At 42.9% G+C, this 23,263-nt stretch overlaps 1 protein-coding gene across 1 annotated transcript in view; it reads left to right on the top strand.

Moving 5' to 3' along the window:
* AACS (acetoacetyl-CoA synthetase) overlaps positions 1–23,263 on the top strand; it is a 62,474-nt gene that overhangs the window by 6,000 nt on the left and 33,211 nt on the right. The window contains exons 3-5 of the mRNA XM_050923515.1: positions 1,245–1,365; positions 5,227–5,340; positions 19,236–19,333. Of these exons, the coding sequence (XP_050779472.1) occupies positions 1,245–1,365; positions 5,227–5,340; positions 19,236–19,333 (333 nt within the window). The remainder of the gene's footprint in view (positions 1–1,244; positions 1,366–5,226; positions 5,341–19,235; positions 19,334–23,263) is intronic.

Genomic DNA, 23,263 nt, shown 5'->3' with positions numbered 1-23,263 from the left:
CCAAATGTTAGAGCTGCTGCTGAAGTGTGACTTATTGTAACATAACTTGGGGAAGAATTGAGATGGGAGCCTGAAACCTTCTTGGAACTGATTAGTTCAAGATGTGGCAGGGGATAAGTGTTTCTGTTGCACTTTTTTATTTTATTTTATTTTTTGGGTAACTCCTTTCTGTTGTGGTTTTCCAACCTGTTGGGGGTCTTGGATCCCTGGATGGATGGATCTTTGGTGTGGCATTACTTAAGGAATAGATAACTCCTCTTGCAGACCTATGTGCAAGTCATAGACAGTGCAAAAGTTTACTTAGGTGTGTAGGGTCCTATTAGGAGCGGAGACAAGGAGAGAGCACTACCTTTGCAAACTCATCTTAACAGCCCCCCACTCTTATGTGTGTGAGGTAATTAAGGCCTGGTCCACATATTAAATTGCATCAGTTTAACTAAATTATTTAAACATAGCACAACTTAAAATACTCCACAGCTTCTGTTTTTTTAGGCAAGTCTTAAATTGAACATCTTTACTTGCATTTATCCCTAAAAAATGTAGTTAATACCTACCTTTTGTCAAGCACTCTGAAATCTCTGGATAATATCTAGCACTTCCTCTGGATTTCATAATTGGAGCTAAGGGTGTTAGACATCTCATCACTCCAGCCTCTTGCTGCCTTGGCACTCAAGCTCTGCCTGCTTGCAAGTAGGACAGCACTCTGTCACTTGGGCACCAGGGTAGACTGTTCCTGTGAAGGAAATGCTGCACTCAAGTTATGAGATTAGTGTTAAATTTTTATTGAGCTCAGTGGGGGAGGGGAAACCAGGGCAAACAATGTAAATACAAGTTTGCCTTGCTATATGTGTCCATATTTTTTTTTAATTAATTGCAAGATGAGAGCAAAAAGCACACTTTCTGGAAAGACTTTACTTGTGTACTGTTCAAGAAGTCACACAAACTAGTCATAGTGACTATGGGGTTTAGTTCAAGGTATATTCTATCTTGAACTCAGGACTGGCAGACAGGAAGGTCTGAGTTCTGATCTTGGCTTGGACACTGATTCCACCTGTGGCAATGGGCAGGTCGCTAAACTTTCTGTGGCCAGTGTTGGGGCAGACAAGCTAGGTCCCACTCTTTAAACGGAATAATGGTACTTGGTTGTTAAAATGACTTCTCTAGCTAATGTCTGTAAAGTCCTCTGAAGATGAAGAGCTGCAGGTTTTTCTATTTTCCAAGGATGTCTGATACTGTTCCTGCAGGTAGTTGACCCATCTAAGGGAATTGCAGATGTTCCAGAGTGGTTTAAAGGCAGTCGGCTCAACTATGCAGAAAACCTTCTGAAGCATAAGGAAAATGACAAAATTGCTCTCTATGCGGCGAGTAAGTATTTAGTTATGACTTCCAGTAGTCTTGTGTTCTTCACTTGTGAGATAGTAAGTTTGCCCAACTAAAATGGGCAGTGCTTTTTTTCGCGTGCCCCATTACCTCCTGATAAACCTTGCGATAAAGTAGGCTTTGGATGAAGCAGGAGTTGGACAGAAAATCAGCCAGTTGAGAAGCATCTGCCCAGGTCCCCTATCTCTGAGGACAGTGAGAAGATGGTTTGTGGTGGCAAGCAGCCAATTCTGGAAAATTCCCTATGGACTGGTGAAGTTGAGCTGGGTTAGTTGGGATTATGTTATCTTGTTTAGCACCATCATCAACCCGTTCATTTAATAGTCTGGCTTCCAGCATCATTGGGATTTCCGTTATAAACACTTGCTTGAAAATAGGGGTCTTTCTGATAGTCACCCCAATCCGTTACCTTAGATATGGTCAGAGATTTGACGGGGTTTAAAATCCTTTTTTGATATTACAGGAAGAAAGGGTCACATAGGAGTAGGGGAACTCCAAACTTTGCTGTGCAGTAACATCGAAGTTCAGTTCCAATAAATTTTCCCCATTGTAATAGAATAAATTTCAGGAAAATCAAGGTTTTAGGATGATGGATGGAATCCTCTATTCACGGATGTTTATTGTCCTGTTCATGCACTTGAGGTTTAGTTGTGCTTTTAAAAAAAATGCTCTACAAACGGTTACTAACTTGCTGCTTTAAGTCTTTAAGTCACGAATATACATGGAAAAGAATTGTATGAACTGAGCTGAAATCTGAAAATTATTTGCTTTGGATCTGAAGAGGCATATCCAGAAAAGAGATTCTGGCACTTACATGATCTTTATTGCACATTAGCAGATGTTTTTTGTGTGTGTAGTCTCTCCTATCCTTTTTTTTTTTATTATTATTATTATTATTATTATTATTATTATTATTAATTGTCTCATTGTGGCCTCTCCCTCCACCCAGAAGTGCAGCAGTGGAACTGCTCTGGGGCTGCTACTGCAAACACACAAGCTGTGGTAACTGTTGTGCCATCATTTATCACTTCCTAACATAATTTGCACCCTTAAGAATCTGAATAAGTAAGTTATGCTATGTAAGTGTCTAAATAAACGTATATGACTGCAGTATGTCTCCTGTTTAGCAAAAAGATGCACCAGATTTAATGTAAAGGCTATATCTGGTTTCAGAGCAATGAGCTTTAATGGTTACCAATCGATGAGTCAACTTTTTTTAGGAAAATAACTAAAAAGTACAAATGCAAAACCAAGATTAAAATTGACTTAAATCAAAGCAATTTGAATCTTGACTTAAATCACTCAACCCTGCTTGCATGTACCAATATTAAGATTTAGTTTTAAATTTGTCATGGAACTTGGGTTTTTTTCATATGCATAAATGGGCAGAGCTTAAAGATATATACAGAACCACCTGAACAGTGCAGTGCAGTTGTTTCCTTTCAAAAATCTAAACCTTCCTAGTACCTCATGATACCAGATTTTTTTTTTGCAACTTTTTTTATTTTTATCTCCTACCCTAAGAATTTCAGTTACACCCCTTGGAAGGAGATAATCTAATTTAAGGTGTGTGGTGGCTCCTTACTGAGTTGTACTGAGCACTCCATGTAGCTTTAGCCAGGCCTAATCCTTCCAGTGAGGACTGGTGGAGACAAATGCCCATTTTAATTGCGTAATAATAATCAAAGACATATGACCTGCAGCCTGAACACTCCAATTAGACAAAACACGATGTAAAATTTTAGGCTCACTATTGGAATTGTAAAAAGCCTATGTGGGATTCTTTTTCTCTTTTTAATATGGAGAACAGTGGTGTGGTTTTTTGTTTTTCCTTCTCTTCCCCTCCCCCCCCATACATAAATAAAAACACAGGAGAACCATATGCAGTAGGTTACCCTAATGGAGAAGGAAAAGGTATAAACAGATGCATTTTGTTTCTTGGATTAATTAAAATGGAACTGAACCTCTGTATAAAATCTATACTGAGTCAAGAGAGTGAGTGTTAAAATCTGTAACCTGGTTCAGGTGCAACAAGAAGTGATCTGTTAAAGTGTCATAGAAATGAGGCTTATGTAGCTTCAACCTTGAAAGAATGACTCCTCACTTAAATATTTTTTTTAAGAGCATTAGAAACATTGTGTATTTAAAAGAGAAAATGCAGTTACTTGTTTTTAAACAAGCCCTCTGCAATGGCTGCAAGGCAAACAGTTAAAGTGAGTAAATCTGTGAAACTGCCTTAATTTCCATTGTCTCAAGGAAAAGGTTAAAAGTAAAATGAGGTAAATGGTCTCTAAAATTCTTTCAGTTCTCATAATCTAAGGAATTCTGAGTGAACTGTTTTAATGAATTAGTTGATTTAACATATGATTGTTGTCCCCTTTATGTAGAGATTAGCTTTGTTTATTCTGTTAGGTGTACCTGAGACTCATCGCTTTGTTTAGCTTAACCATGTGAGACAACATCAATAGGAGGAAACAATATTTGCTGGTTGACAGGATATTTTTTAATATATAGTTCTAAATCTGCACTATTATTGATTCAAGCATGGGCAGGTATTGTAGGAGTGCATGAGTGCAGTGAATATCAGTACTTCTTATGCAGAGAGTACTGAGTTGCCTCTGCATCTTTATTCCAGGCCCTTTTCTGCTTTTAATCTTTTAAGTAGACTTATTTCAGTATATTACTGCTGGGTCAGAATGGAGCTTAGGGAATCTGTCTGGTTCCAGCAGTTATTGGTGGAGATTTTGTAGAAAGGTTGTGGGCATCTCAGATGGAAGATTAAATGCAACGTTATAGACCTCTGTCCCCTTCCATGCAGACCTTGAATTTGGATTGCATCTTGGCTCTTGTAATATTTCACACAACTGGTTATGAATGTTTGAGGCCTACTGCTCACTCCACGGGCAGCTAAACTTGTGGAGGAGGAAGAGCAAATATTTTACTCTGCTAAAGGAGCTGCGCTGACCGTAGCCACTGTGCTAGAATACATGCTATAAGATTCAGCATCACTAGTGCAATTTACTTGCCACGTTCCTGGACTTGTGTATGTGTGTTTGGAATTCTGGACCTTGGAGACAGGGCAGGCCCACTAGTCAGTGGGAGACAGACTGGGGAGCCAAGGGAAGACAGTTACATTTCATAACTTAGACAGTCACTTATTTTATTTAGCCAATTAAGGACTTATGTAACATCTAGTCTTGAGTACAAAAATTTAAAACTCCTGATAGTTGCCTCTTGAGGTGAATCTGGCCCGGATGAGTATATTTGCATCAGAGAAATACTGCAGAATTTTCTTCTTGGCATCTTGGAGATCCTAGAATGCTAGGAGGCCTAGCGTAGACCCTAACTGAGACATAACTAACAGGTTTATACATTTCTTTAGTCACTCAGTGACTCGCAAATTTAAATCAAATTTAAACTTAACGGGCAACTGATTTTGGTTTTTTAGCTCTAATTAGAGAACTAGGCAGCAATCCTTTTTTTCTAGATCAGAACAGTATGGGGGGGGGCGGGGAAGCAGTCCATGCTTTAAATTTTAAATGCTCCCTGACTTTTTTGCCTATCTACAATCAGCAACTTACATTGTCAGGAACAGATGTACCATCCTGCCTTGTAGTGAGTGAATTCCATCCATTAACACAGAGGTCTCTTTTTATAAAGACAGGCTTTGCACAGGACAAGAATATTATTAAAGGGCCAGTGTTCACAAGTGTCTGAGAGCTTTTTCCTCAGAATAGCATCTTCATCTTTCTTTCCCTCAAGATGAATCCGTTCCAGTGGACTCTGGTTCTTAGATTGTGGTGTGCCATTTCTAATTGATTTCTGTTATAAACCTTTTTTCTTCAGAGGAAGGCAAAGAAGAAATCTTGAAAGTCACTTTTGAAGAACTAAGACAAGATGTTGCTTTGTATGCTTCAGCCATGAGGAAAATGGGAGTGAAAGTAGGAGACAGAGTTGTTGGTGAGTAAGCTTTTGGGCAGGGCTGGAGGTGAAATATCCACAAAGCAAACGAAGTGAGTTGTTTGGGGCCCCAGAAACACACACACAGAAGGAGCACACCAAAGAAAAGACCCTTGTGTTGGTGCATTTATTTTGCTATGAAATATGCTTCTGGAGGGATGGAAGCATGCTTAGCCTTAGGTTTTCCATCTCTGGAGGAAAAAGTAAATGATTTATTCATGTCTTTACACTGAGGTCTGTTTCACAACTTAATAAGTCCTCTGTGGAAATCAAAAGTGAGCAAGATGTACACAGCTCACTGGTGATCCTGTTAATAATATATAATGTGTCTGCAGCAATTTGAGCAGATTAATACTCTCATTGAACTCTCTGCTATCATGTGTTTTTATTTTGTATCCTTTTTGTCTCCTGAAGAACAAACGATATTAGCTAAATTCAAGCAAAGTGTAGGCGAGCATTATTCAAGCTTCTCCTGTTCAGCTCTGTTAACATACCTCATTGGTGGATTTTTTTTTTTTTGCTTTGTTTTCTGATCTGTGTAGCATGTCTGAAATATAGAATAGGTCCTTGGGGCATGGATCTCCTCTATCTGTGTCTGCACATCATATGTCACACTAATGAGACTTGCAAAAATGATGCACAGTCCTTTCATCTTTGAAGATCTGGGGTTGAAGTTCTCACTCATGCATGCTGGTGAGCAGTGGAGCACATCTTTACCCTTAATATACTGTTATGCCACCACTGTCCTCACTCCCCAACTGTAGATGTCTCTTGAATAGTATCTGTCAACTATGCTAAATTGTATGTTGGTCTTGGGGAGGAAACTCTAATGGAACTCACTCTCACTTATGACTTAAGTAGGGTCATTAGATAGCAACTGTGAAAAAAACGGACAGGGGAGTGGGGTAATAGGTGCCTATATAAGAAAAAGTCCCAAAAAACAGGATTGTCCCTATAAAAACAGGGCATCTGGTCACACTAGACTTAAGTGAGAACACGAACCCACGTCTTCAAAGATGAAAAGATTGTGCATCATTATTTAAGTCACACTGATGGTACTTCCAAAATCTACAAATGGAAGTAGGTGAAATCCATGCCATAGAGACATTTATTCTAAGTGGAACATGTACTGTGCTATACAGATCAGATAACTGGACCTTCAACTGATATATCAACCTCTGGCTTGGTGAAAGGGAAAGACTCTTATTAAAATAATGCACGATGAAGTCCTGAGGCCCTTACTTGAGTGAAATGCCTATCAAAGTCAGTGGCGCTTTGCCTCGTTCCGGATTGCCTCAGATTTTATCCTGCTGGTGTCAGATTCATAATTGACTGAGGAAAACAACTTTTTAAATCTGAAACCAAATGTTGAGTGAAACTAATGAGTGGAGGAAAGTTCAGATTTTAGCACTTGCATCTATATGGTTCCAGTTCACCTCTTATTCGGGGCATGGTATCTTTAACAAGTGCAAGTCATATATGAGTGAAGTTCAGACTTCGTGCTTGCTACTGATTATTCACCATAGCAAACAGTCAGATCACTACAAGAAACAGGAACCAAAGGCACTTGAAAATCAGCCTCAGTTGCATAATTGTCCGTTCCTTTTTCAGATCATCTTTGTAGTGTCTGATTGCATGTAATTGTGGAATAGACTGAACAAATTTGTGCAGACTTTCAGCACCATCTATTCTGAAATGAAGTTTCCCCTGGTATGCACAGAAGGAAGTCTGCAGATGCTAGTTTGTAGACAGTACTTCATGGAGCGAGGGAAACAAGCAGCATATCTTGTTTTATATTGTAAAAATTGTGACATTTTTTACCGCAGAATATCTCTGCAAGCAGATGTTCTCTAAACTGTATGCTGAAGTGTTGCAAACTGTTAAATGTTCACCGGCATCCAGAGGGCTCTCCTGTGGTGGGGTGTGTTGAATCTTATCTGTATGCTGCAAAAGCGAGATTCATGTTAGCAAAAAAAAAATTGCTGAGGGGTAGCATTGGAAGAGTGGGGGTTGAAATTCAGAAGCAGTACCACAGGCATGTTTTCAGAAGCTGCAAAACTTAGCATAGAGATGTGGAGGGATTGCAGCACTTTTCTAGCCATCAGGGTTGAATACTCGCCGTGCAGGATCTTAGTTACAGTTCCATTGCCTGCCTGTGGCTAGGTTAATTCCATTTTACCCACCTTTGCTTAATTCCTCCCTAAAAGCCCATTATTTGGGTATTGTGCATTGATGGTGAATTCTGCTAAATTGTGTGTCTTGCTCTGGGATGAAATAATTTCTCACTAGACTGTAAAAGTTCAAAATAAGTCTGGACTTGGCAAGTGTAACTTCTTTGATGTGAAGGCTCATTCTGGATTCACTCTTAAAGCATTTCATTTGTTGGGAACAGTGGTTTGAGCATTGGCCTGCTAAACTCAGGGTTGTGAGTTTGATCCTTGAGGGGGCCATTTGGGGAACTGGGGTAAAAATCTGTCTGGGGATTGGTCCTGCTTTGAGCAGGAAGTTGGAGTAGATGACCTCCTGAGGTCCCTTCCAACCCTGATATTCTATGATTCTGTGATCTTATTTGCTCTTGTTTGTTTGACTTAGAGCTGCTAAATCTCCACTTAATTGAAATACTTCAGTGCATTCCTAGTAGGGGTGTGTTTAGGTAATAAGTTACTTAGCATATAGTGTTGATAGTAACTGTTTAACATATCTCCTTCCTTTCCAATTTAAGGCCTGATCCTGCTTCCTTTAATGTCAATGACAAAACACCATTACATCCAGGAGCAGAATTAAGCCCTTGTTAAAAGCTTTGCTAATGCTAATTTTTAAGAGGCAATAAAAAGGTAGTGCCAACAGCATGATCAATGTTTTGTACTAATATCTTATAGGAGGGATTAAGCCATGTTGGGAGGAGCAAGTAGGGTGTATCTATTGCTTACTTGAAACTAGGGTGACCAGATGTCCTGAGACTGACTGATTGAAGAAAGAAAGTTAGTTCTGATATTCAGGGCTTTGTCTTATATAGGCATCTATTAACCCCACCCCAATTTTTCACACTGACTATCTGGTTACCCTATTTGAAACATGCTTTTAGATGCTATTTATTTTAAGTAAGGTCAGGGGACATACCTCCAAAAGCCAAGCAATTCCAGATTTAACTAATGCCAGTGTTCCCTCCTCCCTGAAGTGTAGGCGTCAAGGATGAGCTGCAAGCATTAGGGTCCCAATCCTGCTGTCCTAACATGAGACTATTCTCTTTGGCTTCATTGGGAGGCTTGACTCTTAAGAACCACAAGAAGAGGTATAAATTGGCATTTCTTGTCTTGTATTACTAGTTCCAAAACACACAACTTAAATTGAAAATTTTAGGGAGAAATACTTGTGGTATAGTGGAAAGAGCAAAATGTTTTATTTCAAAACACTTTATCTTCATGGGTTTGTGATCTATTTAATATGCATCTTAGTCACCACAGTGGGGTCACTTTGTCTACATGTTTTATTCCTTTCTCTTCATAACCTCTCCCTCCCCCCCACCCCGCCCTTAATAGCCTTTTAAATTATTTCTCAGGCTATTTCTACCAGCTTAAATTGATCTTCAAAATGAGTACAAAGGGAGTGTATCTTCCATAGTAGTGGCTACACTTTTAATGTTAAGATCTCCAAGGCACCAAAACAAACGTTTCTCTAAGGCTTTTTATGTAAAACGCTAGCAAAGATTCCTATCTGAAGAACAGCTATTTTAAGAGCACCTAGGTAGGAGTCATAATATCATACACCCTTCCTTATTGCAACTCTAAGGAAAACTTTTTTAGTGATCTATGATCTGACTTTTCAAGCCCTGATAGCATAGGAGTTCATGTCTGACCTTTAATTTTGTGGGTTTTATTACATTACATGCTCTTTCAAAATGTCTCATTCAAAATACTAAAATCACTTGGATTCAGATCTCACAAGCTAAGTAAGGCTGGCCTGGGTCAGACCTCTTATGAGAGACCTTCAAGGAGAACCCAGTGTACTGAAGGAGGTGGTAGTAATGCGGCTGGATGCAGTCTTCTGAGTTAGTATTGAGCCAGTGGCCTGCTGTAGTGTTCAGGTGCACCGCTTGAGGTACCAGTTCTTGGATGAAATGAGGTCCTGATGTATTGTCTCTACAGATGATCTGGATTTTCACAGGAATAAGGAAGTTAACTCTTTTTTTTGTCTTGATCAAATTCCAGTTGGTATCTAAGTCCTGGAGAGCATCTTTCTGTTTGATAGATAAACATGTGGAGGGGAGAGTGAGATGTCAGTTGATATTTAAAACCACATGTACTCTACTACTGCCTTCCTAATCAACTTGGACCTTTGTTTGCCTAGTGTCCTGCCTAGCCCCAGCAATTTACAAAGTATTCCACTTCCTGTCCTAAAACACTATTGGGTAGTGTTCGAGGTTAAACAGCTGCCACCTTCCACTCTAGAGATGGCTGCACTTCAGTGGCACTGTGACATCACTGCTGGAGGCTGAAGCTAAGGTGGTAACTGTCCAAACCTTCAGTACTGTAGAAGGAGGTGAAGGGTGTGGAGTATTAGGCTGGGAAAGCTTCAGGTCAGACTTCCACACCCACATGCAATATCACAGTCCAGACCCTCCCAAGGATTGCCACCTTCCAGCAGGACCTAACCTGTTTGAACACAAAAATAGCACGCAGAAAACCTTTTGTTTGGTATGGGAACTTTGTGCATTTTCCAGCAGCAGTAATGGGCATATTTTTCCCCACCTTGGTGAGTTATGGTTTCAAATGGGCAGAAATGCTGGTTAAGTGAGTGTTGCCTGACCTTTCCAGTTACCCTACTGTGATTTGGATGCTCTCCTGTCATTTCTGGCCCCAAAAGCCCTCTTGATCTGCAGCCACAGTAGCAGGGTCTTGGACTGTTAAACCCTTAATTCTGCGGGAGCCTAATCTATAAGGGACAGTAACCAGCCCATCCAGACATCCCCTGTGAATGTTTTACTCCTGCCTAGTTATCTCTTGGACAACAAACCCTTCATCATTGGTAACATGTCTTCTGTTTTAAGTGCAGTGAACACTTGCATCACTACAGTAACAAAGATGGAGTTAGGTGAACAAGACCGCGCTGGGGCTTTCTCCTTCAGCTTGGTATCCTTGGTCTTCAGCTTTTTATCATTGCCAGATGTACTTTAAAAGCTTAGCAGCTGTGAGGAAGAGACACTTAGCAGCAAGCATTGTTTCAAAAGCTGTGGCAGCATCTGTGTTTTCTGTTTGGGGCTGTCTTGCAAGTGTACCTAGATCTTAGAGGGGTGTGTATACGTGTTACTGCACCTGCCAACCTTAAAATAAACGAAGTGTCCCATTGGTGTAATTTGAATGAGTCAATCTTGAGGTACCCCCTACTCCCTCCTCCACCTCAGTACCACTGCTAATCCTAGCTGGCAAATAACTGACTGATATCAGGAATAAAATAAGCTCCAGTTTATCTTTATTTCTCCTCTCTGGATAGATGACTCTTACTGTGCTCCTGTAGCAGATCTTGTCTTTATCAGCCAACAAACTCCTCAACTGCATTCAACAAAACAGCATTGCATTTTGTTGTTTAAAGCTAAAAAGCTACTAGGGCTAATACAGTTACTAATGTGATTTTTAAAGCTAGCTTTCTAAGAGGATTGGCGGGTTACTAATAGTCTTGGGCTGTAGTAATATTAGCTTAAAAATCCAAGTAGGAGTACGAAATGTTGTGTTAGGGTTAAAAGCTGACACTGGGGCTCTGGCCTTGAATGATAATAGCTTATACCAGGCATTTAGGAGTAGGGAAGGAGCTGCTTTGAGGATTTTTCAGCCTTAACTTTGCTGCTTTCCTTGTGTTGTATGGGTTGATGGCTTAAGTACACCTTGTCCTGAATGCCAAAGTCTCTCCTTTTCTGAGTGACCAGTGACGTTTGGATGCCTCAGTTTCTGGGTGCCCAATTTCACTCTGCAAAGGAACTCGATTTCTTTTTCTGAGTTGGATTCTCAGCATTTTCTGAAAATTGGATGCCTTGTCATTGTTGCAAATTGGGCACCAAACTCCCTGGCCACCTCTGAAAATTTTGGCCTGCAACTTTCAGCAGGATTGACTTCAGCATTGCAATGTCACTACATGTTTAAACTTAAAACCTCAGCAAACACCAGCTCAGGTAAATAGGGACTCATGGGAAATGCAAAGACTTGACAGTTCTGTCTTGAACCTATTTTTAGCATAAACAGCCACTTTTTTTTCTCATTTTTAAGTAGCATGTGGTATTAAGGTCTGACTTGTGGCCTGCCAGAGTGGGTGTCATAGGTTAAATTACTTGGCTGTAGCTTGTGCTTAGAGCCCTGTGTAAATCATGATTTATTAAAGAAATTTCCTGACAGTGTAATTGGCGAAGTACTGAATTTTGCAGAGTTTGCACTGAATTAATTTTACAGATAAATGTCCATTTCAAGGCCCGAGTGACTTTTACAAGCTACTTGTAAAAGTCATTGTATCCTTGAAATGGACTAAGGTCACCTTTTGTATTTGAGACTTTGTAGTCACTTTCCTTTTAAAATACATGGAGTGGGACATTTTTCACTGTTTCATGCCCTCTGTGAATTTGATTTACAATGGGCACTACTCATGCTGCCTTTGTTTTCATGGAAGCTGCATGGTAGTAGTACAAGACGTGTGCTCCCTGAGCTAGCAGTGAGTTCAGCTGATAGCAGACTGAGCCCGCTTGTTTCCAGTACCTAGTCCCTGATTTCTATCCATTTGGGCAGAACTGGTTGGGTTGAACAAATATCCCTCATGTCTGGGTTCTAGCATGTGAAAAGTGCCACCTTACCAGGTGTAGCTGGGTTTGTCAGTTGGACACCTGGATCTCTGTGTGGGAAGACCTCCAAAGCTCATTGCACCATGTGGACCAACTTGCATATCCTGTATGCTCATATCTGGGACCACATGGGGTCGCTTGCATGGGAGCTTGATGAATGTATGAAAGGGATTATGTAACACAGTTGCCTGAGGTAGGAAGGGATTGGATTTGATGATGCAGGCTGTCCCTGCCAGTTGTATTTTCTTTAGCTTCCGAGGTTTTCCCAGAGTACGTTGATATAAGTGTGATTTTTGCAGTGTGGGAAATGAGGAGAAAACTCATGCTGTCGCTCATGCTGAGCTTTGTTTGCTGTCAGTGTCAGGAGAGCTTGTCAGAACCTTCTTGCATGTATCTGCACTACACAAAGAACTGTTACAGGAAAAAGGGATGTTAGTCTGAAATTTCCTCTTGGATGCTCAGGATGGATCTGTTGAGGAGATGGATCAGCACTCTTTTCCCGGTCTTAGTTTAAGAACACTGTTCTAACCTGTAAATGGTAGGTGTGACAAAGGTAATTAATAATTTACTCCCATCAAAATCAATGGGAGTTAAGGCCTTTGTGAATCTGGCCCTAAAGTGATTGTAAAAATAGCACTTTCTCACTCAACAGATCAGCTCATTGTTCCTTTAGTCTTGCAGGCCCAACACAGCAGAGAACACACACTTCATCCTATTCCTCTTTTGGGTATCAGTAAAAACTGTCTTACCAGGTTTCAGTCACTTACCCCTGGGCAAACATACTGAAAGCATTGGGGGATTCCAAGGATATTCCTGAGAGCATGATTTGAAAGCAGTAAGTTACCCACTCCTGGGTAACTTACTAAGGATTTAATTTGCCCTGCAGCATCTGACCTGTGCTGATGTGAGAAGAGCAGAAACCAGGCTGTTTTTCTTTGAGTGCTTGCTCATGTTGATTCCGTTCTAGGTGTGCGTGTGCCCCTGTGTGTGGTCATCGGAGATTTTTGCCTTGGCGCAGCGATTCTCAAACTTTTGTGCTGGTGACCCCTTTCACATAGCAAGCCTCTGAGTGTGACACCCCCGCCCCTCTTAAAATGTGTTTTTAATTTATAACAACTTTATAAATGCTGGAGGAAAATCAGGGTTTGGGGTGGAGGCTTACCATGACCCCCCCCCATGTAATAACCTTGTGACCCCCAGTTTGAGAGCCCCTGTCTTAGTGGTATCCATAGGGCTGGCTGTGGCGCCCCCTAGAGTTCTTTGCTCATGCCGTGGTATATCAGGCACCACTGGCCCTGAGCCCTCTCAGTTCTTTCTTACCACTCATGGTGGTCAGTTGGCGCATCTCTGTCCCTTGCTTTGCAAGCTGGCCGGTGGTTTCTTTCTCAGCCTTGTGCTTCTAGTTGTTAATAATTCTATTGTTAGTTAGTAATTAAGTAGCCCTTTAAGTGTTCAGTTAGTTAGGGTCCCTGCAGGGACTTTGCTGCAGGCGGGGCATGCCCATGTCTCTGGGTTTTAAGCCCTGCTCCTATGCCCGTTAGTGACCCTGCAGTGCCTCTGGGAATCCCACATGAAGGGGTGTTGTCACATCTGTAAGAACTTTCCTCCTTGGATGCAGGGCCGATGCAAGGATATTTTATGCCCTAGGCGAAACTTTCACCTTGCGCCCCTTCCCCCCCCACACATCGCTTATTGAAAACTTCAGAAAATTAATACTGCATAATGTGGCATTGTTTTTTAGAATTAATACGTGTTCAGCTTGAGAATTTATGAATTATTCTATTTAATGAAAATAAATGAATAACCTGATGATGCTGACATTGTTATTGTTTTCACTTTGCACAACATAGCCTGGATCTTAAAATAAATCACAAACATTATACACAATACACTGTCACAGAATAACACCTTAGAATTTAGAATTGATTTTTCCATGGGGAAGGGAAGCAGACTAGGTTCAGTTAGTGGGGGGTTCGGGTTTGGTTGGGGCAAGGAAGGGAAGCAGATGGGATTCAGTCAGTGACTGTTCGAGTTTTGCCAGGAGGAGAAGGAAGCAGACTGGGTTTGGGTCAGTGGGGAATTGGGTTTGTCTGGGCAGCGGAAGAGAAGCAGCCTGGGTTGAGTCAGTCGGGTATCAGGTTTGGTGGGGAGGGGAAGCAGGCTGGGTTTGGTCAGTGAGGGTTTGAGTTCAGCTGGGGAGTGCAAGGGAAGCAGACCGCGTTTGATCACTGGGAGGATCAGGTTTGCCTGGGGAGGGGAAGGGAAGCGGAGCAGGTTTGGGTGTGGAGCGGGGGCGGCAGGCGGGGTAGGATTCAAAGAGCTGCAAAATGAAATGGGCACTATCCTCTCCAGTCCCTGGCATGCAGCAGCAGTGAGCCAAGTGCACTTGCTACAGGGCAATGGGAACGTGTGGCCTGCTTTGCCTTCACGAGTCCGTTCAGCGGCTGGGCTGGAGAGTTGAATGCTGGGCTCTCGATCCAGCAGGGAGTCGGGGGGCAGGCAGGACTGTGAAGGCAGGGTCAGGGGGGTAGAAAACTGGGGCGCAGGGAGGTGGGTTAAAGCGGCTTAGCTGCCCTTCCACACGAGAGACCCTGCAGAGCTGCCAGCTGTAGCCTCCCTCCCTTCTCTCCCCAGGGAGCAGAACGTCTGCCCTGGAAAACCTGCAGCCCGCTTTTGGAGGAGCATGCCATGTGCATGCCGGCCCCACTTGCACCACACTGACAGCACAGCTCAGCCCCAGTGGGGGGGTCTTACACTTCCCACTGCTCCACTCGCCTCCTGGCTGCTGCTGTGCAATCTACAAGACAGAGGAGCTAGTACTGTAATAATGTACCTACTAACACAGCAATCTATACAATTATCGATTCACAATCAAAGGACTTTGCTGGCTTTCTAAATGGCAGGAGTCAGAGTGCACTTCACTGGGAGTGTGGTTCTTGTTACATCCCTATAGTCTGCGATCTAATCAAAGAACTTGCCTAATTGCTGGCTGTCTAACTGGTAGGAGAGCAATTCATTGGGAGCATGGTTCTTATCTACGTCCTCCCTGCACTCTGTGATCTGTAGCCTGCATCTTGATTGCTATCCGGTCCAATTTTTAGGCACCGCTTTGGTGCGCCCCAAATCTCGGCGCCCTAGGTGGCCACCTAGTTTGCCTGGTGCTTGCACCGGCCCTGCTCGGGTGCAGAGGGAACACGACATAGGACTCAGGGCCCCCCTGCCCTCCTCATGCAGGCTGCCTTGTTGCATATAGCCAGATGGTGGAGTTGCTATAGGGGAGGTTTGGGCCAGGGAAGGAGAGGTCCAAGAGGATTTCTACTTTTTAAAAAGTAGTCCATGCTCTGAAATGTGAGACCGCCTTTGAAAACAGGAATATTGAGCTTTGCCTCTCAAACCGTGATCCCAAGGGAATGAGCATGAGGTTCCTGAATGAGCCTTTATGCCTTTGGGCATGTGGCTTATAATATGAGAGATCAAAGTCAAACATGGTAGAAACAATGCAAACTTTATATAAGTCAGTGTGAAGAAATACCATGGTGTTGTATGCTGAGAGACTTGTATATTGAGTCCTATATTTCTTCCAGAACTCCCTATGTCGGGGCATTTCAGACCTATCTAATCTCTGATCAGACACTGGATGTGATGTTCCATGACTAATGGCAAAAAGCCTAATGGTCCATAAATTAGTGGTGAGTGGTCAGCCCTATTTAACGTGGCACATGTCAATGATATGAAGGATGGCACAGAAATATCTCGGTCCACCTTAGAAACCCTCCCCTTGCCCTCGCAAGCAAATTGAGTGCTTGAAAGATAGGAACAGGCAGCTTCTTAAAGTGCATCCCAGTAGACTGGCAAACAAACCCAGTGTGTGCACAGAACCCAGTAACTGCTGAGTTACGGTAGTTTTTTTCAAAGGCGGTTCTAGGGCCTTGTTTTTAGAAATACCCATCAGGGCAGGGATTGTCGTTTTCTGTGTTTTGGAAAGTTCCTAACACGTGATGGGATACAATAGTACAACTTACTGTGTTGTAAATTGGACCCATTAAAATCCATGGAAGCTGCAGGTACTTGGCATTTTTGGAAACCAGGCCCCGGTCCTTTAAAGAGCATTTTTATAAATATATTCATGGGCTCAATTTTAAACTTTGGGGGCTCCTAATAAAATACCTATTCTGTATTTGGTCATTGTTGCTTGCTTGCTTGCTTGGATGTCATTTAGGTCCTTAAAAGAGATAAGTGTCCAAATCCGTGTTTGGGCCCCTAATTTAGATGTCATTTGAAATTTGTGTTTTTAATCTGTGGGTTCAATCCTGACCATTCAAAAATCCATCTCAACCTCCCAATTGACTTTGATGGGAGCAGGATCAACCTGTTGAAGAGTCAGGAGAGGTAGATTTTCCTCTTGTCAGAATATCTGACAAAGGGGATCCCTTTGTGTATTTAAATCTCAAAATTGTGCTGCAGGCTGATGATAAAGCCGTATTTCAGGTCTGGAAAGCTAATGCATTTTGAATGCAAAATGAAAACATACTGGCTGCATTCCTGCTTGAAAAGTGCATGTATATGTACACAGGGTACATCACTTTAGGATCTACTGTATATACCCTGCAGTATTGCTGACCCCAAATGTTCAAAAATCACATTATATAAAAATTAATAGATTTTTGGGTTTTTTTTTTTTGAGCCTTTAGGATGCACTGGGGTCATATTTTGAAGCTTTCTCCACAACCATGAGGGCTAGAAACTTACCTTTTCTTTAAGAATGAAGGCTGAAATCATGACACATCCATTTGATGTTGGCAACATGCCATATCCAAGAGGGAAGAGCTGCCTTGTCTAGGCATTGTGTTGCGTGGTGCTTTTAAGGACGCAGCCCTGGGAAGTGGGAGCGAAGATCCTGCAAAAAGTTCCTCTGCCCCACACCCTACTCTTGCAACCACTGCAGCTGGCTCTCCCGATCTGGGATGACTTATCCTCCTCTGTCCCTCCCTGGTCCTGGGTTCCCCCCTCTGCTATGTCTGGCAGTGCCTGTACCCCATTCTTAACCTCAGCTCCAAAGCCCAGGCCCTGGTTTTTGCCCCTGGGCCCCTCTCCTTCCCCAGCCTCCAGCTGTTGGACCCTCCTCCACATTCAATTTGGCCCCTGCTCAGATTCTGCCCATCCCTCCCCTACGACTTGCTCGTTTTACTCCCCAGGAACAGCTAGGAGCCCCTTGTCAGCCCAAACGGGTGCAAAGTGAGGACAGGGGTGATGTTGGCAGATCTCACTAAGCATCCTCCGTTCACACCAGCAGGGTCAGTGACAGGTAACACAAAGCAGCAGATTGTATGGGGCAGTGGATGGAAATTTGACACTGGCTCCCACATCCCTCAGTCCCCTCCGGGAGCTGGTGGCCAGCTTTCCTGGGCACAAGGCAGGGAATCACAGTCAGCTCAGCTGGGAACAGCTTGGGACAAAACCGTCTCTCTGCAGCCAGAGTGTAACCAGAAGGCACGGTTCTGGGAGGGGGGCGGGGAAGGGATGGGAAGGTGCCTCTTACCTTCCCTCCACGTGATGCACTCACTGGGAGCAGGTGGCTGGGTCCCAGGAAGGGGGGCCCTGGGCAGGCTGGGGTCTCTCCACTGGGAGAGTCTCCAGGCAAGTGTTGGAATGTTACTCCTCAATATTAACCTTTCTTGGGGCAACAAGGGCTCTGGGGATCCCAGCAGCAGGCTGGGGGATCTTGCAAGGAGCGTGGACTCCCCAAAGCAACCCTGAGTTACTATAGATTCTAGGACTGGAAGGGACCTTGAGAGGTCATAGAGTCCAGTCCCTTGTTCTCATGGCAGGACCAAATATTGTTTAGACCATCCCGAATAGGCATTTATCTAATCTTCTCTTACTTCAGCAAGTGCAATTCATTTCCTTCTTCCACTGGGACGAGTGACACCGGTTATCACCGAGTTGCATCCCAGCACCTCCTAGGTCCTAGCGATCAAGTGATTGCAGTGCAACCACCCTGTCTCTTGGGGATTCCAGATTCCGTGGGCATGGGGCTAACTGGCTTCCTCACAGTGTCCAGGGCTCCCGCTGTCAGCCCTGGGTGATTGGGGCTCCTGCTATCAGCCCTGAGGCTGCCTGACTGCTGCAGTCCTGGCTGCCGGGGCTGATGAACAGCAGGAGCTCGCCCAGGATTATTTAAAAAATAAAATAAATAATTGAGATTTGACATTTGAGAACTCTTTTGCGAGATCATACATTTGACACAATTTATAAGTAAAATTAAGCCCATCACAAGGAATTTGTGAGAGTTGGCACGTCTGCCCCTGACTCTCATGATTAAGATTAGAGGCATGGAACCAGAAATAAGTCAGCCGATCTTGACCGGAGATGTCTTGTCACTTCTGCTCATGTATGCAATGTAATGTTGCCTCTGGCTGGATAGCTGTTTTGCACAAAGCTGGTTAGGTTATCAAAGGCGGGTGCGGAGAGGTGATCTGCACAGAGATGATTTCTCCGTCCTTCCACCTGCCCTGGCATGCTTGTGGGGAGAGGGCTGCTATTGACTGAATTTGCCTTACAGTTGGATACTGGGCATTTCATAATCCCACCTTCTAAACAAACTTTGTTTTCCAGTGCTTCTAAGTGTCTGGTAATTTTTCAGTAATGGGTAGTCCTATATCTTCAGTTCACATTTGCCATGGCCGGCCATTAAATTACTCTCCTCTTTTCCCATCCTCCTGCAAATCTTCAGCTTCCTCCCCCCTCAGCCCCCTGAGATTTTGATGAATAAACAAGATCTGGATCTTTGTGACTGCAGTGGAAATTGGGAGGCCCTCAAGTTTGGAGTAACTCTTTCAGTGCAGTTACAACTATTTTTCTCCAGTGTCTGTAATCAGACTCTATCCCTTAGAAGTGGGGAATGGCAGCTGGCAGTAGAAACTTGCAGGTGCAGTTATGTTTCTGATGAGACATTTTATGTTGTTTCTCTTATTTGCACATCTGTATAACCTGACTACGGTAAAGTTTAGGTTTACTTTAAGATCTGCACATTCCAGGGCTCTTCCTTCTTTAACTATTGAAATCTTGTTTGTAGGTTATTTGCCCAATGGTATTCATGCAGTGGAAGCAATGCTGGCTACTGCGAGTATTGGTGCTATTTGGAGTTCAAGTTCGCCTGATTTTGGAATTAACGTAAGTAATCTCAGTATTTCCCATTCCACGGAAATTACAATTATGAGCCTTCCTAGTGCAGATGGTGGTTAGATCTGGGATGTATCTGTTTAGAGTTGACTGAAGATGTGCATGTTCCATTTGTTTACTACGTCTGCCATCTTGTGGCAAAACCCCAGAAAACTAGGTTTTCTTCCCAACTTGAGAAAGGAAACTGATTAGCCTGAAAGAACAGGAGTACTTGTGGCACCTTAGAGACTAACACATTTATTTGAGCATAAGCTTTCGTGGGGTACAGCCCACTTCATCGGATGCATGCAGTGGAAAATGCCGTAGGAAGTTGTATTACATATATACACAGAGAATATGAAACAATGGGTGTTACCATACACACTCTAACAAGAGCGATCAGTTAAGTTGAACTATTACTAGCAGAGGAGAGAGAAACTTTTTGTAGTGGTAATCAAAATGGTCCATTTGCAGCAGTTGACAAAAAGTTGTGAGAAACAGTGTGTGTGGGGGAAATAAACCCGGGGAAATAGCTTTACTTTGTGTAATGACCCATCCACTCCCAGTCTTTATTCAAGCCTAATTTAATGGTGTCCGTTTTGCAAATTGATTCCAATTCAGCAGTCTCTCGTTGGAGTCTGTTTTTGAAGTTTTTTTGTTGTAATATTGCGACTTTTAGGTCTGTAATCGAGTGACCAGGGGGATTGGTCTGAGACTTTTCAAACTGCCATGGAATCTGGAAGCCCAATTACCATTAATTTAAACAAAAACTAGGTGTTCAGGTCTATGAGAAGTTTTTTAAAGTTTCAGCTTTAAATTACTCATTTTCACAAAATTTTCAAAGAATTAGCATAGAGTGTACCTGCTCACTTACACTGACACATTGTCTAACCTGTTCTTAAACAGCCAATGACAGGGATTCCATAATCTCCCTTGAAAGCTCATCCCACTGCTTAAATATCCTTAGAAAGTTTTTCCTAATATCTAACTTAAATCTTCCTTGCTGCAGATTAAGCCAGTTACTACTTGTCCTACCCTCAGTGGGCATAGAGAGCAATTGATAACTCTTCTTTTAAAAGAGCCCTTAATCTATTTGACAACTGTTATCAGGCTCTCTCCCATCCCACCCCCAGCCCCAGTAATTATTTTCTCAAGTCTAAACATGCCCAGTTTTTTTAACCTTTCCTCATAGGTCAGGTTTTCTAAACCTTTTATTACTAGAGTCCTGCAAATCTGCAGATAACCACATCCGCAGATGCCGATATCCACAAAAATGGTCAGCGGATAGTGGATCAGATGCAGATACAGCTGCGCAGGGCTCTACTCAGCGGTGGCGCCTGGCCAGCACCTGCTCGCTGCACTGCTTCCTGTCCAGCAGCTCAGGGCCCTCTGGCAGTACTAGTAGTGCCGACATCCCCACCAGGGCCCGGTCTGGCAGTACTAGCTGGGCTTCCTGGCCCACCAGCTCCTGGGCAGCAGGACTGGTCTGTAGCCACGCGGATGGGAGCTGGCAGTGCCTCACCCCTCTGCCCCACTGAGATGCAACATGTGCTGCTGCTGCCATGTGCCATCCCTCGTGAGCCAATGCCCCTTCCCCTCAGCTCCTCCCCGCCCCATGCCACTCCTTCTCAAGACCTCACCCCTGCACTGCCCCTTACCTCCAGTCCTCATCTTCATGCTGCCTCTTCCCTGCAAGACTCCGCTGCGCTCGCTCACTCCTGCCTGCCTTCCCCTCCTGCCCATCACCAGCCCTTGATACTGCTTGCTGATGCAGATAGAGGTAAAAGACGGCTAGTAGGTCGTATCACGGGTTGATCCTGGCGGATCCACTTTTTTGTATCTGCACAGGGCTCTATTACTTCTGTTTCTCTGGGTTTCTCTAATTAGTCCATATCTATCTTAAAGTGTGGCCGCCACAACTGAACACGGCACTGCAGCTGATGCCTTATCAGCACCAAGTAGAGTGGGACAATTATCTAGCATGTCTTACATGTGACACTCCTGTTAATATACCCCAGAATTAAATTAGCCTTCTTTTCAACTGTTTATATTTGCCTTTTTTGCAACTGCGGTACATTGACTCATGTTCAATTTGTGATCCACTATAAACTTGAGATCCCTTTTTAGCAGTACTACCACCTAGCCAGTTTTCCCCATTGTGTAGCTATATATTTGAATTTTTCCTTCTGAAGTATAGTACTTTGCACTTACCTTTATTGAATTTTATCTTGTTGAAGTCTGACTAGTTAGTTATCCAATTTGTCGTTCATTTTGAATTCTAATCCTGTGCTCCAAAGTGCTTGCAACCCCTCTCAGCTTAGTGTCCTCTGCAAATTTTAGGAGCATATTTTCATTCCATTATCCAAGTCATTAATGAAAATGTAGAATAGTACTGGATGTAGGACAGACCCCAGCAGTATCTCATTAGATTCATTTTTCTCTCTCCCCTCCCACCTCTGCCCCCTCCAGTTTGAAAGCAAACCATTGATAACAACTCTTTGAATATAATCTTTCAACCTGTTGTGCACCTACCTTGTAATACCTTCATCTAGGCCACTCTTCACTCGTTTGCTTATGAGAGTGTCATGTGGAACAATGTCAAAAGCCTTGTTAAAGATATATCCAGTCTACGGCTTCCCTTCCCATCCCATCCACTTGGCCAGTAACCCTGTCTAAGAAGGGAATTAAGTTTGGCATGATATCTATATCCATCATCTAATTTTTTTTTCTTGACAAATCTATGTTGGCTCTTACTTATAACCCTCTTGACCTCTAGGTACCTACTAATTGTTCAATAATTTGTTCCAGGTAGTTGGGTTGACTGGTCTGTAATTCCCGAGGTCCCTTTTTTCTCCTATGTTTGCCCTTCTCCAGTTCTCTGGGACCTCACCCATCCTCCACAAGTTCTCAAAGATAATGGCTAATGGTTCTAAAATTGTTTCAGCTAGTTCCTTAAGTATTCTACGGTGCCTTTCATCAAGCCCTGCTGACTTGAATACATCTAGCATATTTAGATATTCTTTAACTTGTTCTTGTCCTATTTTTGGCTTGCATTCCTTCCCCACTTGTTAATGTTCATTGCCATGTGTGTGGAGGAGAGAGGAAGTTTCTAGTTAAAGATGTGCATGTAGAAACTAGCAAGTGATCTTACTGGCAGTGTTTGTTGCTCAGTGTCATAGTTATAGTCTCTAATCTAATTCATCTTTAGCCTGGGCTGCAGGTTGGTTTTCTAGTAACATAGAAGGCACTTCTGATTTTGGCCTTTTGAATGTTGATGCACAGAGCTATGTTGAGTCACTGTGGATAAGCTTGTGTTTGTAACTGCCCATCACTTTATCACAAGTTCTGATAGGCAGTTTAGTAGGTTATATTGTAAGTATTCAGTTTTTGGGTGGAAGCTGTCTGTCTTTGTGGAATGAAACTGCTACGTAGAAAGCACTAAAATGATCATGACATCACAGTTCTTGCTTGGCACCTTTTGAGCAAGCTGTGACTTTCATTTTCTTAGCCACTTTAAGGCATAAACTGTATCTTATGGGATTGTAAACTCTCTAGCACATCATGAGCCGTACTAGATGCAAACAACAATGGTAATACAGGAATATTGAATCCCTGTTCATTCTTACAAGATCTTTAGATTGAAAGTGTTATGGGGCAGGGACTGTTGCTTGTTATATTTGTATTGTAGAAATCACAATGAGGACCAACCTGGTTAAGTGATTTAGATGTTATTGCAGTATAAATGGTTAGTACTCATAGACCTGGAAGGAACCTTGAGAGGTCCTCTAGTCCAGTCTCCTGCACTCATAGCAGGATTAAGTATCTAGACCATCCCTGACAGGTTGTTGTCCAACCTGCTCTTAAAAATCCCCAATGGTGGAGATTCCACAACCTCCCTAGGTAATTTATTCCAGTGTTTGACCACTCTGACAGGAAGTTTTT

The sequence above is a fragment of the Gopherus flavomarginatus genome, chromosome 15, assembly GCF_025201925.1.
Source record: "Gopherus flavomarginatus isolate rGopFla2 chromosome 15, rGopFla2.mat.asm, whole genome shotgun sequence".
Taxonomy (NCBI): domain Eukaryota; kingdom Metazoa; phylum Chordata; order Testudines; family Testudinidae; genus Gopherus; species Gopherus flavomarginatus.
This window is presented reverse-complemented; position numbering and strand designations above follow the sequence as displayed.